The 15099-nt window shown below is 34.9% G+C and overlaps 1 protein-coding gene across 1 annotated transcript; it reads left to right on the top strand.

Moving 5' to 3' along the window:
• Positions 1-781: 781 nt before the first annotated feature.
• Positions 782-14290, top strand: LOC145631371 (uncharacterized). Its single transcript, XM_081683443.1, has 3 exons — positions 782-953; positions 11368-13228; positions 13273-14290. Exons 1-3 carry the CDS (start codon positions 782-784, stop codon positions 14288-14290), a joined length of 3051 nt encoding a protein of 1016 aa, XP_081539569.1.
• The last annotated feature ends 809 nt before the right edge of the window (positions 14291-15099 follow it).

Here is a 15099-nt window from a genome sequence, read left to right as displayed (position 1 = left end):
AATCATTGTTGTCCTAGGAATACTGACAACATCATCGGGAATCAAAAACAACAGCAACAACATTGCGCAGCAACAGTAGCAAGGTCAACAACAGTGTGGTCAACGTTCTGCTACAAGAACAACATCCATCATTTCAACTAATGAATAAAATTGAATTAGTAATATATACGAATACCAATTATAATGATTTAAAAAGAAACCACAGCTATGACTTTAAAGCAATAACTAGAAACCACCCTTTTCTTTCAAATCCTCACCATTCATGAATCAACCCAAAAATTCAAATTTCATCGCAACAAAAGCAAAACACAACCCAAAATTAATAAAAGTTCACAATAATAGGAACATAGGGAGCGACAACAATGGACCAAGCAAACACTCCAAATCAAAATCAATTATTACTGAAAGAATTGGAGTACAAAATCAATTGAAACAATAATAATGTAACACTTACCCAAAATCCTAGGATACCTTGATCCCTTAAAAAAAATTTATACCTTGATCCATGCACTATCAAAGCAACCCTGCTCAAAAAACTCAGTCATTTAATCTAGCATCAAATTTCTCTCTCCATTACCCTTTTCTTTGTCTTCACAATTAACAAGTCACTAAAAAAATTCGACAAACACCACAATGAAAGGCTCATCAACAACTATTCTTCAAAATCCCAAAATACTTTGACTGATTAATATGATAATATGATTATCAAATAGAAATTAAAAGCTTCATGGCTCACATGGAAACTCTGGTTTTCGCATTCTTAGATGCCTAGGCTCAAAATATGTCTTCAGCAAGTAATGCTATATTGCTATGTAACTCTCATAGCAATGAATATGGATTTGCAGTTCTGTATTTATACCATAATGACAGGATCCTGTTACATAATAACTTGAACACTAAATCAGGTTTCTATCTACATGGAACTTTAAAGAATGTTGCAGCTCCTCTGAGTGGTACATAATCTCTTTGTAAGATACAATAAAGCTCATGGAATTATTCAAAGAGACAGTATTCCATACAATCATCAGGATTCTATAACTTTATTAATTAAGTAATTTTTTTTTTTTTTTTTTTTTTTTTTTTTTTTTTTTTTTTTTTTTTTTTTTTTGCAAAGTGAGTAGAGAGCTAGAGGGTACAAATAATACAACAAATTACTAACTCGTAATTTTATGCTACAATTTAGTTGAAGAAAAATATATTATAATTCAGTTAAAGAGAGTCGATTTTAACTGAAGTTCATCTTTTTCCAACTCATAATTTCAGAGTATAATTTCTATAATTAAATTATTTCTCTCTTATAATAATAAAATATACAAACATGGACAAAACTTTACCAAAAAAAGGATAAATATGTATACAAAAACCTAGCACATAAAATGGCTCTTTCACCTATAAATAAGTATGAAAAAGTTCTTAAATAAATAAACATATCTCCATACAAGCTTGTGAATATCATTCTTTGTAGTTTTTGAAGCAATTGTTGACCTCCTTGGAAAAAAAATGTAAGCTTAGATTTATTAAACTTGAGTCCTAGAGTCCTATAGGTAAGTTATTAGTACACAAATAGTATTTCTTTTATTGATTTCAGTCAAAGTACATAACAAGATGGGACTACCCACAGGCAAGTGAGGTTGAGCATAGGTGAGCTTAGCTTTGTCAAAGTAGAATCCTAGTAGTTTTGTAAGCTCACAAAAATGATTTCTTTTATTGATTTAAGTCTGAATAAAACAAGATAGGACACAATCACAACAACGAACACACACACACACATACACACACACACACACATACACACACACACACACACAAGATAGGACATAAACACATCCATGAAGATAGCTGGGGCAGCATCTCAGTCAACAAAGGAAGGTAGTAGCGAGTTTGCAACAACACCTCAATCCGTGCAGCAGCAGCATCAAACAATAACAGCAGCAACATCAAACAAGACTAAAATTAGAACAACAATTAATAATAAAAGCAACAACCTGCAACACCCAACCTGTTGCCAAGCCACCAGCCATGACGCTGCCAATGTGGCTGCTATATTATGTCAGGAAGACAAAAGCACCAGGGAGATCAAGTGAAGAAAAAACTTCTTCAAAACCTCTTAATCACAGTCCCTAGCACGCCTTTAAAAAAAAGAATGGAAGAAAGCAAACCTAAAGAACTTTAACATTATATTTGATGCATATATCTAGAGGAGGAATTAATTATTAAATTGTAAAATCATATTAAAACCAACAAAATTACAAGCAACATTTGCTAGGTAAAAGCAACAACCAAAGATGAATGGAATTTGATTAAAACTAACTAATAAAAAATATCTATCAAACATCCAATTAAAAGGAACAAGAAACTGTCATTCCGATTTGGTTATCTTTGCTTCATTACTTATTACTTCTAAAAATCACAACTTTTCTATAGGAATTTACTTCAAAATCTCCAATTCAATCGATTGTATATAAACGTCTTTTAAATTCGCACATGAAATCTACAATTCAATTGATTGAATATAAACTTCTTTTAAATCGCAAGCATATATTAAAAAATCAAACAACATCAGATCATAATTTTGTGATAATATTAAAAAAAAAAAGTTTCGAAAAACAATTTAATAGACTTCAATCAAAAGAGAAATTCGAATTCGTTCTAAAATGAAAGATGTACCTTATAATCAACGGCAACATAGAGAGTGAATAAATCGATCACAGTTCAAAGTTAGTAGAGAAATTTCACCAAGCATAATTTGGGGAATTGCAAGAAGATCTAGATTTAGATCGAATTCATGAATCTCGTGAAGGAGGGAGGAATAATTAGGGTTGAGAACTGAGTAGTCTGAGTTTTCTTTTTTTTTTTTTTTTGGTTTATTTTCCCCTTAAAATTGAAATGTGGGCTGAGTTGTGAGGTACTAACAATTCACGTGCATGACATGTGCTTGTCTTCGACGCTTTTCAGCGACAAAAATTGCTTTCGTCACCTAAAAGTGTCGAAAAAACGCGGATACTAAAAGTACCCACTGACACCCCTTACCCAGCGTCGAAAAAACACTCATTTTGTAGTAGTGGATACTAGGAATCAATAAAACGTCCTAAACATGATTTCTATTTCAAAATATCAATTAAGAAATTAAAGCACTTACTTGGATGCCTTGTATCCCTTTCTAATAACAAAATACACACGTTCGTAACTTCAAGGAAAATAATAAAATTAAAGAATTAAATTAAATAATTGAAATAGAGATTAAGAAAGTTTAGACTAGATTTGGGGCCAAACCCTCAGAAATATCAAACCTTTCACGTCTAGAGAGAAGGCAACTTGGAATGATGTTAAGTGTGCCTAGATCTTGTGAATGCGGAATTTTGTATTTGAGAAAAGGCTAGTTTACAAAAGAGAGAGAGAGAGTACTAAGATTTTCTTGATTTGAGTTGGTGATTAAAAAACTGAAGTTTTAGGAGGCTATTTATAACGAAAATCAACCGGATTATGATAAAAAAGAATCAGAGTTTCGAAAAGAAAAAAACACGACGCTATCGCCACAGACAACCCTGTCGCCAAGCGACAGACGTGTTGCCACAGCGCCAGGCCTGTCGCCAGGCGACAGCCTGTAGTGTGGCGATGCAATCAGTTTTTCCACGCGTTTTCATATTTTGATAAAATTTAAGCGTACGAAAGGTAAAACTGTAATTTCTTTTAAAACACTTCTTTTATTCTAAATAAAACTCTTAAAACTCATTTATCAATGCTAATTAAATTAGGATTGAAAAGAACCTGATAGATGATTCTAGAAGACTATAATCAATCCTAATTGCATTAGGAATGATAAATCAAAATAGGCCCTTCCCTAGATCATTGGGCCGCATATGAAGATGAAACCGGGCCTAGTTAAGTAATTTGGCCATAACTTCCTCATTATTCATCGGAATTGGGCTTATAATATATTTTTGTAAAGCTCTTTTCGAACCCAATCCGACTACACTATTATTGCACCCTTGCTATGGACCAAACTAAACAGGATTGGCTATATTCATAAAATAGGTTTTCAAAAACAGAGAGAGAAAAGAATTAAAACTAACCGCAACACTAGACTTTCCACATTTTCACTACATTCGATTATGATTCAACGTGAAAGGTGTTCATCACCGGATTTAGTTTTGGAGAGACACAAATGGGTGTCTACAGTTCCACTCAATGTTCTTAATAAACACGGGAACTTGCAGTTTCCAAACTCCTTGATTGTAGGTTCAACACGAAAATTCGTGCCCCCACGGCTTGAAAGCACGACCTAAAGTCTTTAGGAACTTGCACTTCTCCTTGCTTGAGCTTTAAATGGAGAACATTAGGCATCTTAATCAATTCCAAACTAGGGAAAGGGCCTCGGGAATCTTTGGATACCGACCGTAACCCGAAAAATCAAAGAAAACAAGCAAATAAAAGGGAAAATAACAAAATAAACAAAGAAATGCATAAAAATTGATATTCAACTAAGAAAATGCAAACGAAAGAAATAAAGAGTGAAATCAAGGAAAAACTAAAGAAAAGAGCTATAAAATAGCATGAAATCCACCATAAAGAGAACCAAATGAGTGCCATAAATGACACTCTTTAAATTCCCCTAAGCTAAACTTTTGCTCGTCCTTGAGCAAAACAAAGCAAGAAAGAATAAGGATGAAAGACTTATTCAAAAAGAAAAAGAAAGACATGAGACAGGAATGTACACTAAGACTCATTATCGTAGGCCTCACGGTTGTTTTTAGCTACAACAAGCCCTTTAAACCTCAAAGTCGCCTATGAGGACGAGTGAGGTCTCGTAAAGGTTTCCTAACAACTTAACCTATAAATCTCCACCAACATACATGAGGCAAACCACAAAAAGTAAAGTAAAAGAAAGAGAAGCAAAATTGAAACCTTTAAAAATTGGACTTTACAAAATGACTACAGCTCAAATGAATAAATATCTTTCTTGGGGTATGCACATTCCAAGATATCAGAGGTTAATTGAAACATATAATATGCTAACCGTAGAGAACTAGTTATCACAATTCCCCTTCATCCCATTCGATCTTACCGCGTTCTCCCTATAGTCTCAAACCTCCCTCTAATGAGCATCTCAATAGCTCCTCGAAGGACCTGGAAAAGAACACACTTTTGGGCTACTCGACATCTTGACTTTGCATCCCTTCTCTTTAGGCTTTAACTCATAATGCCCTCCCTTGATATGTGACTTAACCTCTAGGTCGAAAGGTCTTTTCCAATGGTTGTAACGTAAGGGAAAAAAGGGTGAGGGTAGGCTTAAAATTTTAAAATTTGGCGGTATTCCTAATTAGTGAAGCAAAGGGTGATCAAACCTTCTCCTCATAACCAAGCAATCGCAAAACAAAAACAAACTTCCCCAAGCTTAATCAAAGCTATAACCACAAGCATATATACAAAAAGCGTAAACGCTTCTCCCCCAAGCTTAAAGGAAGCATTGTCCATAATGCTTGAAAAGGGAAAAGAATCACATCAAAAAAAATTTGGATTTTCTCATTTTTCAACTTTTTCTCCCTTTTTTTTCTATTCATGTATTCAAAGCAATTGTCCTTGCCTCTTTTAACTTTAAACGCCTTTTTCCAATCATTTATATGCCATTATTCACAATATATACAAAATATAAGCTTGCTTACAAATGGAACCAAACTCGAACCTTATATACCACAAACTCCAAAAACATGACCATTTGCTTCACAAAAACAAAAAATGGAACAAAAAGAAATAAAAGGATCAAAATTCTAAAGATGTGTCTTGAAAAGAAGGGAAAAGGCTCAACTGGTAGAAAGAAGGAAAATTTAAACCCTATGAACTAAAAAGAAAGAAAATTAACCTAGAAAGGAAAAATTACCACCCCGAAAAGATGTCTTTGTCCTCCCTAGATGTTTCGGTCTCGTGTTTGAGAATTAAGAGTCAAGTTTCAAGATTAGGTCCGCAATAGTCAAGGATCCATGCAGCTCATGCAAATAAATGTTGAAGGCTTGAAAAATGATGAACCTCACATGTATGTAGCAAAAACTCACTATAGGTGTCAAATCGACTATAGGAAGCAACTAACAACATGCCACAAACAAGTAGAATCTGGCTTCATGATCCTCCTAGTTCTTCGACATGCTACCTTAGCATGCACCTATCCTAGAGTCAACCAAACATATTATCAAACCGTGCATACCCATACCACTTAGGAAGATATTCATTCAAAAGCAAAAATCGGTTGTATATAGTCCAATTCAAAAGAAAAAGAAAAAGTGACAAATAAAGCCGCAAAACATACCAAAAACCAAAATCAAGAATAAAGAAAAATAAAAGAAAAGAAAAGAGAAAAAGAAAAACATAGATATAGGAAAAGTAGGAAAATAAAGAAAAGAACGAAAATGCAAGTATAACACGTAATTCCCAATCAACAAACAAGTGATCAATTGACAACATCGCTAATGATCCCAAACACTCTAGGTGTTATAAGCATCCATCCTCGAACCATTCAACTTCTCCTAAAACTAATCCTATACTATGCATTCAAGAAAAGAAAAAAATAGAGAAAATAAGAAAGATCTCACCGTCTTTAGAGCAATGCTAAAATAGTAAGGTAAAGAATCAACAACCTCATGAAGCTCCAAGAAACAAAGCATCATCATCAAAGACCTGTGACAACAAAAATAGAAAAAAAAAACTATAGACAAAGAAAACAGTTAGTAACTTTAAAACAAAATAAAAAAAAGGAAAGTGAAAAGTAAAGAAACTAACACTACTAAAAATGAAGGTTTTTGCGACCATCGCAAACGGTCGCAAAAGATATCAAAAACAGTCGCTGATAATAATTTTGACCGCCACCGGTCGCAACGGGCGGTCGTTATTCACCTGGTCGCTGTAGGCGTCGTTCGAAGTGTGCCTACGTTAAAGCATGTGTGAACATGCTTGACAATCATAGGAAGTGGGAATTGACATTACAATTAGGGACAAAGCAAAGTAGGGAGCCGCCAACAAGTTTTTAAGGAACTTGTAAACCGTTCACGGATCATAAAAGGCAACCACGATTAAGGGACAATGATAGGCAACAACGATTGACCCGTGAAGGTTACACCCCATTCATAATCCATGAGATTACTAACTCCATATGGTTCAAAACCACGAAAGGAGGATCGGGGATGATGGTATGAAGTGAGTCATGGAGTAACATTCGCCCGTATTGGCGTCTACTCGATTCTTATAGTGAAAAGTTATTCCTACGATCTCAAAGGCATACAAACAGAGATTCAATTCGCTGCAAACTATTATTAAGCTAAATTGGTTTAATATTAATGCAACATATAATTCTAAAATATTTGTGATCACTTGATTAAACAACAAGATTAAAAGGATCCTAAACCGATTGTCCAAATTATCTAATTAGGCGTCATTTTCAATTACATATTTTCTTTAAACATGCAATATGGTGATCATAATAATAAAAGTAGAATAAACATTTATATTGGAAGCAATTTAACAATAAATTGTTAGTCAAATCAAATATAAAATAACCTAATCATGATACTAGCAATATAAAAATAAAATTAGTAATTAAATTAATTAATTACTCACATTCCGCGTGTTCCTTTAAATTTCTACATCATGAATAAACTGTTAGTAACTTCAATAAAAATATAAATCGAATGAAAATTAAATTAAATAAATGAAAAGTAGAGTTGATTTGGTCCAAACCCTCAGTTATTTGTACCTTTCACGCCTTGGTTTAAGGACGGAACCTCGGGTTAAGTATAGACTCCTTGGAGCGCTTAGGGGAATTATTATGGAAGAATAAGGAGGCTAGAAATTAGGTTAAAGAGGGAGAAGAGAATGATTTTTGGTGTAAGGTGAGAGAGAATGATTATTGGTGCCCCAAACTGCAAAAAGGGGGGTCTTATTTATAGAGAAAATGAGCAGAGGGAACACACGGAACCCTAAAAAGATAAAAAAAAACCCTAAAAAATAACACCGCGACATGGCAGAGAACACCGTGACATGGTGCCAGGCACCGTCAGACAGGGAAAGGCACCGTCAGACGGGGGAAAATCCCGTGACGCGGTGGAAATTGGAGTAATGCGGGAAATATTTGACCTACGGAGAGTGAAAATGCGTGAAGGATTTACGCGAAAAAGACACGAGAAAATTCCGTGAAACAGCACACCACTAGTAGAAAAAGGCTCATTTTTGTCGCCATATTTACGTCACTCATTCTAAAGAACGAAGAAAATGTATATTTTTACCATCCTTTAAAGTTATTTGCGTCGCTTGTTATTGAAGAAGCGAGGCAAAAGTCAAGTGTATGTCAGTTTTCTATCATTTGCGTCGCTTTTATTTATTAAAGCGACAAATATAATAACCTTATTTGCGTCACTCATTTATTGACAAGCGACGAAAATAAGGGAGTGAATAAATTGCGTCCCTCTTTTAATAAATGAGCGATGCAAATGACAAATTTTCAGCATTATAGATTTTGTTATTTGTGTCGTATTTTTATAATTAAGTGACTCAAATAACTCTGTTGCATTTAGGTTATTCATTCTGCGCTTTTTTGACCTTAGCTTTTCACGCCTACCTTTCACTAATTCACTAAACAAAAAGAAAAAAACAGAGTTGCTTCCAGTGAATTTCTACAGAAAAACACCCACAAATTCGACCTTGAAATCCAACAAATTCGCCCAAAAAACTGCAATTCCTAAGCAAATTCAACATCCAAAATCGCAATCAAGTTCAACACCCATAATCGGCAGCAAATCCGAGCAATTTAGAGCAAAAATTTAGACCAAAAACCCTAAGTAATTCGAACCCTTAAACCCCAGAAAAATTGATTGTTTCCGACCAAAAATCCCCCATTTCTAGCAAAATAGTACTCAATTCCATACGAATTCAAACCCTAGAAACCCCAAAAAACTCAATTAAAAATCCTGGCGAAAATATTCGAGCAATAACTGAAATTTTCGAGTGGAAAAATCGCTTAATTTCGCCCCAAAAACCCGAGGAAGTTCAAGCAAATTACAGCAACAACAATTGAAGTTCGATTTCGGCTCAAAATGACGGAATTTTTGAAGTCAATTTCACCTAAGGTAAGATTGCTTCTATTTATGTTCAATCTTTTCAGGGTAGATAGAATGTAGCATTTAACTTGAACAATGACTTAGTTTAATTTCAGGTTTAGTGTTAGTTCATTAATTAGAAAATATATGGTAGATTTAATTGAATTTTTATAATTTCAGTCATTGAATTTTCATTGAGGTTCATCTCAATTCAAAGCTTTAATATATTCACCTGCATGTTTTCAGCTAGTACATTTAGTCCGTAGATTTTTACTGTTGCTGTTTTGCAATATACTACTGGTTTGCAGCTGCATCTTTGAGGTGTTGGTTTGCATCTTAGAGCTGCTGGTTTGCATCTTACAGCTGCATCATAATCACAGGGACAAAGATACTTAATATTTGGACTGACCCTTTTGGTTTGGTCACTTTCTGTGATCATCATATATAGTATTTGTTGTATGTATTTTTGTCCACTATAAACAATAATATATAAAGGAAAGGGGGTGAGTACGGTACCAGTAGATCTGCCATTAATTAAAAAATTGCTCCTACAGACTCACATGGCGTCACGTGAGTTAAATATTGTGAATACCTTTTAGGAATGGGTTGCTTGATCTGATTTTATGACGAAAATTATTAGTATGATTAATTAATTAGGTAGGGTTTTGGTGAAAATTATGATCCACTAAGATTCCTGCTCTTTGCTTGAACCCCGTCACACCTAACTATTACATATGCAGTTATGCACCCCCACCTTTACTTATAAAGATATGTAATAAAGTCAAATTTGAAAAGAAAAGAAAACAAAAAGAGAATTAAAGAATAGAATCAATCTTATGAAAATAAATTTGAGATTTATTGGTATTTTCGGTAGGCCCTTAATTCTGTCTTTCTTTATATAGGGGATGATCTAGAGTAGTTGAGAAATTAGTTTTATGAGAAATTAAGATGAGCACTAAAAATTTAAGGAAGCAATATACTACTAGTTTGCAGCTGCATCTTTGAGCTGCTGATTTTTATAGCATTTAACTTTGATGGCAATAAAACATTAGCTTTGCAGCTGTTATAAGGTTGTTAATTCATTGGACTGAAAATTTCACATACTTTAGGCGACAAAAAAGGTACTTCCCATCTGTTGGACCTAGCTAAGGTGACCTTCAATCAGTCATCAAGTTAAAAATACTATAAATCAATATTCCATCCATTAAACAACCACCTTGTTCAACCCTTAATTAAAAAAAAAAGTTTCAAAATAACAACTAGCATTTATTTCACATGGCAGATTAAGTTGGACCTAGCATTTAACACTCGTTTCAGGTCTTCATGTTTTACACCATGATTGGCTAATAAGCAATGCCGAATAACAACTTTTATTTCACATGGCAGATTAAGTTGAATCAACTATGTTGGTTTAATATATGTAATTTTTATGGCAGATTCTTAATTATGCGGAAGTGAATTCCACAAGTTGCTCGAGGTTCTGGTTGTGGACAAACGATTAAGGCAGTAGTACGCATACGAGATTGTCTTCACTTGTGGTATATATATCTGAACTATTCTTTGCAATATTAACTTATTTGTTCTGGTTGGTATAATGATTGTGAATTGTATGAGATTTTTAATTGTTATATAATTGATTGGAATTGCAATAATACTTTCATCATTGGCTTAGATACCCGTTCAGGGCTTACTCATTAGGAGTAAGTCTTGAATAGTCCCCGGTTTGGGACTGTTCTTGAATGTTCTATCTCATTTAGGTGATAACTACTTGAACTGTTTTTGGTTCTGAGAAGATCATGGCTCATTATTTCCCGATTGTTCTCTGGGTACATATGTTGATAGCCGATTATCTACATTGTGTGCTTGGAGAACTATAGGGAAATGCTGCCGGATTTTCTTTAGAACCAAACTTTACCAGTAGTTATTAGTGAGATAGGACATTCAAGAATGGGTTAGGTTGGAGTGATAAGGACCTTATTGGATCATCCGGAGTTGCATTTACATGATATAAACTTTGGATGAAAATGTTTGATGCCTTATATTCTTGTTTATGGTTAAGGAGTTATATATGTTAAAAAATATACACATTATCTTAAAATTAATTTTGTTATTCAGTGGTTGAAAATGGATCGAAGTTGGATGTATGGTAAACGAAATTGTACAAGTTTTTTACGATGAATTAAAGAGTTTAGCACTATTGCCTTAAAACACCAAACAGAGAATAAATCAAAGATTATTTTTTGTCCTTGTTGTGACTGTAATAATTCGAGGGGATATCGTGATATAGTTGATATTAAAGATCATCTAATTCGTCGTGGGTTTAAAGAAAACTACACAAGGTGGACATGGCATGGTGAGAGCATATATATTGAGGCAAATTCTAGTTATTGTCCAAGGGAAGATGAGAATCATTGTGATGATGATAATGAACACCAAGGTGAGGATATCGATACAGCTGATATTGGTATTGAAAGTGAGAGTGAAGTGGAGAAGGACATGATAGATGAAATGATGCATGATGTTGAAGACCATTTCACAGAGTGTCCCCAGACATATGATAGTATTTTGAGAGCTGCAGAAACCCCGTTATATCCTGGTTGTACAAAGTTCACTAAACTTGGTGCTATTATGAAGTTATTCAACTTAAAGGCGAGAAATTATTGGACCGACAAGGGTTTTACGCAGTTGTTAGAAGCCTTAGTAGAAATGTTTCCCGACGGGAATGAACTTCCAATCTCTACCTATGAGGCCAAGAAACTTATGTGCCCCTTGGGTATGGAGTATGAGAAGATACATGCTTGTCCCAATGACTGTGTGTTGTATCGAAATGAGTATGCTGATTTGCATGAGTGTCCAAGGTGTGGAGTTTCTCGTTACAAGAAGAATGATACTGGTGACTTGTGTAAGAAAGGGTCTCCGGCTAAGGTATTATGGTATCTTCCAATTATACCAAGATTTAGGAGACTCTTCTCGGATGAAAAAACTGCAAAATTATTGAGGTGGCATGCTGATGAGAGGAAGAAAGATGGGTTAATGAGGCATCCTGCTGATTCCCCGCAATGGAGGAACATTGATCGAAAGTTCAAGGACTTTGGTGAAGAAGATCGAAATCTTAGGCTTGGTCTTAGTACAAATGGAATGAACCCATTTGGGACACTAAGTACCCAATATAGCACTTGGCCGGTTCTTCTAACTATCTACAATTTGCCTCCTTGGTTATGCATGAAGTCTAGATACATTATGTTGTCCCTTCTAATATCTGGGCCTAAACAACCTGGAAATGACATTGATGTGTATCTAGCGCCTCTCATTGAAGATTTGAAATTGTTGTGGAATGAAGGTGTCCAAATGTTTGATGCATATAGTAAAACCAATTTCACTTTGCGTGCCATGATTTTTTGTACGATAAATGACTTCCCATCTTATGGGAATTTGTCGGGGTACACTGTGAAGGGAACAACTCCTTGCCCCATTTGCGAAGATGATTTGGAGGCATTACGCCTAGATAATTGTGGCAAGCATGTATACATGGATAATCGAAGACATCTTCCAGAAGACCACCCTTTTCGATTCAATAAGGATGCTTTTAATGGAAAAGTGGAGTTGAGAGAAGCTCGTGGCCCTTTACGTGCAAGTGAGGTTTATCAGCGGGTCAAAGACATTGAGAATGAGTTTGGTAAGCCTTACAAACGCAAATCAACTAGGGGTTACAAGAAGAGACCTGAGCTATGGTCTCTTCCATATTGGAGACATTTGGAAGTTAGACATTGTCTAGATGTAATGCATATTGAGAAAAATGTCTGTGATGCCATTGTGGGAACTTTATTAAATATGCCAGGAAAGACAAAGGATGGAGTTAAAGTAAGAAAAGACATGGCTACTATGGGTCGTTCAGAGTTGGCACCCGAATCTCGAGGAAAACGCTGGTATCTTCCCCCAGCTTGCTTTACCTTGTCTAAAAAGGAAAAAACTAGCTTCTGTGAGTCATTGCATGGTTTAAAGGTCCCGACTGGATTTTCTTCTAATTTTCGTAGACTTGTGTCAATGTCTGACTTGAAATTGGGTGGCATGAAATCTCATGATTGTCATGTCTTGATGCAACAATTATTACCAGTTGCCATTCGAGGAATTTTGCCACCGCAAGTGAGGTATACGATTACAAGATTATGTGTCTTTTTAACATTATCTGTAGCAAGGTCATAAATCCAAGTATTTTAGATGACTTGCAAGCCGATGTACTTGAGACAATGTGTCGATTTGAAATGTATTTTCCCCCATCTTTTTTTGACGTGATGCCTCATTTGGTTATTCATCTTGTACGTGAAATTAAACTTTGTGGACCAGTGTGTATGAGATATATGTATCCTTTTGAACGAGAAATGGGTGACTTAAAGGGAAATGTCATGAATCCGGCAAAACCTGAAGCTAGTATTGTACAACGAACAGTTGCTGAGGAAGTGACAGCATGGGTTGCTCAATATCTTGCACGTTTACAGAAAATTGGGTTGCCAAAGTCTCGACACGGTGGGAGGCTTGGAGGTCAAGGTACTATTGGCAAGAAAAGGTTATCCATGGGCTTTGAAATGAAAAATAAGGCCGAGCTTTTTTTGTTGCAAAATCTTAGTGAGGTTCATCCTTACTTGGACGAGCACATGCTTTTTCTTAAAAATAAATATCCTTCCAAAAGTGATCTTCAGCTGATAAAGGAGCATAATTGTTCATTCGTTACATGGTTCAAGGAACGAGTGATGTCCCAACTATCCACCACACCTAACGATATATCTGACACATTGAGATGGTTGGCATATGGTGCTAAATGTCAAGTCATGTCATATGAGGGATACGACATCAATGGGTATTCTTTTTACACTAGCCGACAAGATGACAAGTCAACAATGCAAAACAGTGGTGTTAAAGCAGTAGGTTTGTCATCTGAGTATGTTAGTGCACATGATAAAACACTTGTGGATAAGAAGAAATTTTATTATGGAATCATTGAAGAAATAATAGAGCTGGATTATGTTGATTTCAAGATTCCTCTATTTCGATGTGAGTGGGCTGATAGTAGCTGTGGTGTAAAAAAAGATGAACAAGGGAACTTAACCCTTGTAAATCTTGGTCGACGAGGGCATCTAGCTGATCCATTTATATTAGCTTCACAAGCAAAACAAGTTTTTTACATGGCTGACCCAGCTGATTTTAAGTGGTAAGTTGTTTTAGAAGGTAAAAGAAGGATACTTGGCATTGAAGATGTGGTGGACGAGGAAGAAAATGATGAGCAATTTAATGAGTCACCACCTTCCGTTTGGAGCATCCCTCCAATAGTCGATGATTTTGACACAACATTGAAACGAAAAGATCATAATGAAGGATTTTATGTCGCAAAAGAGAAGAATGAAGTAGGTATGAATTCTGTGATTTTTTTTTTCCAATATGTGTTACTAATTGCATAAATTGCTTATTACTGTTATGTGTACAAGTTTATAATTTAAAAATGATACAAATCAATGTCTTAATTTATTTATTTATTTTTTTTTTCAGGTAAGTAATAATGGAGGATGAGGATATGCATAATCGTTCCATGTCTTTGCAAGGTGAGGAAGATGAGCCACACAATCAATCACAATCAGAGCAACAAACAACCGACTCTCAGAAGAAGAAAGAGAAGCCAAGAGGTCCTTCAAAGGGCCTGAAATCCATGACTGGGGTTCCTAGAGTGCTTGAATGGGATGAATTGTGTCGACCCATTGGAAAGTGAGCAAAACCATACAAAACTCATCTTGGTGAAATAAGCCGTGCAAAGGTGTCTATATTGTATAAAGATTGGAATTAAGTTCCACAATGAATAAAAGACACTTTGTGGGAAGATGTTAAGGTAATATTTACTATTAAATGTTAAATGTTATACTATTATATGATCATTTTGACATTATTTGAATATGATGAAAACAATTTATTTGAATATGATGAAATTATTTACTAACATTTTTTTTAATTTTTTATTTTTTTTGTAGAGAGA

The sequence above is a fragment of the Chenopodium album genome, chromosome 1, assembly GCF_948465745.1.
Source record: "Chenopodium album chromosome 1, dcCheAlbu1.1, whole genome shotgun sequence".
In the NCBI taxonomy this organism is placed as follows: domain Eukaryota; kingdom Viridiplantae; phylum Streptophyta; class Magnoliopsida; order Caryophyllales; family Amaranthaceae; genus Chenopodium; species Chenopodium album.
The sequence above is the reverse complement of the archived record's forward strand: the minus strand, read 5'-3'. Positions and strand labels throughout refer to the sequence as shown.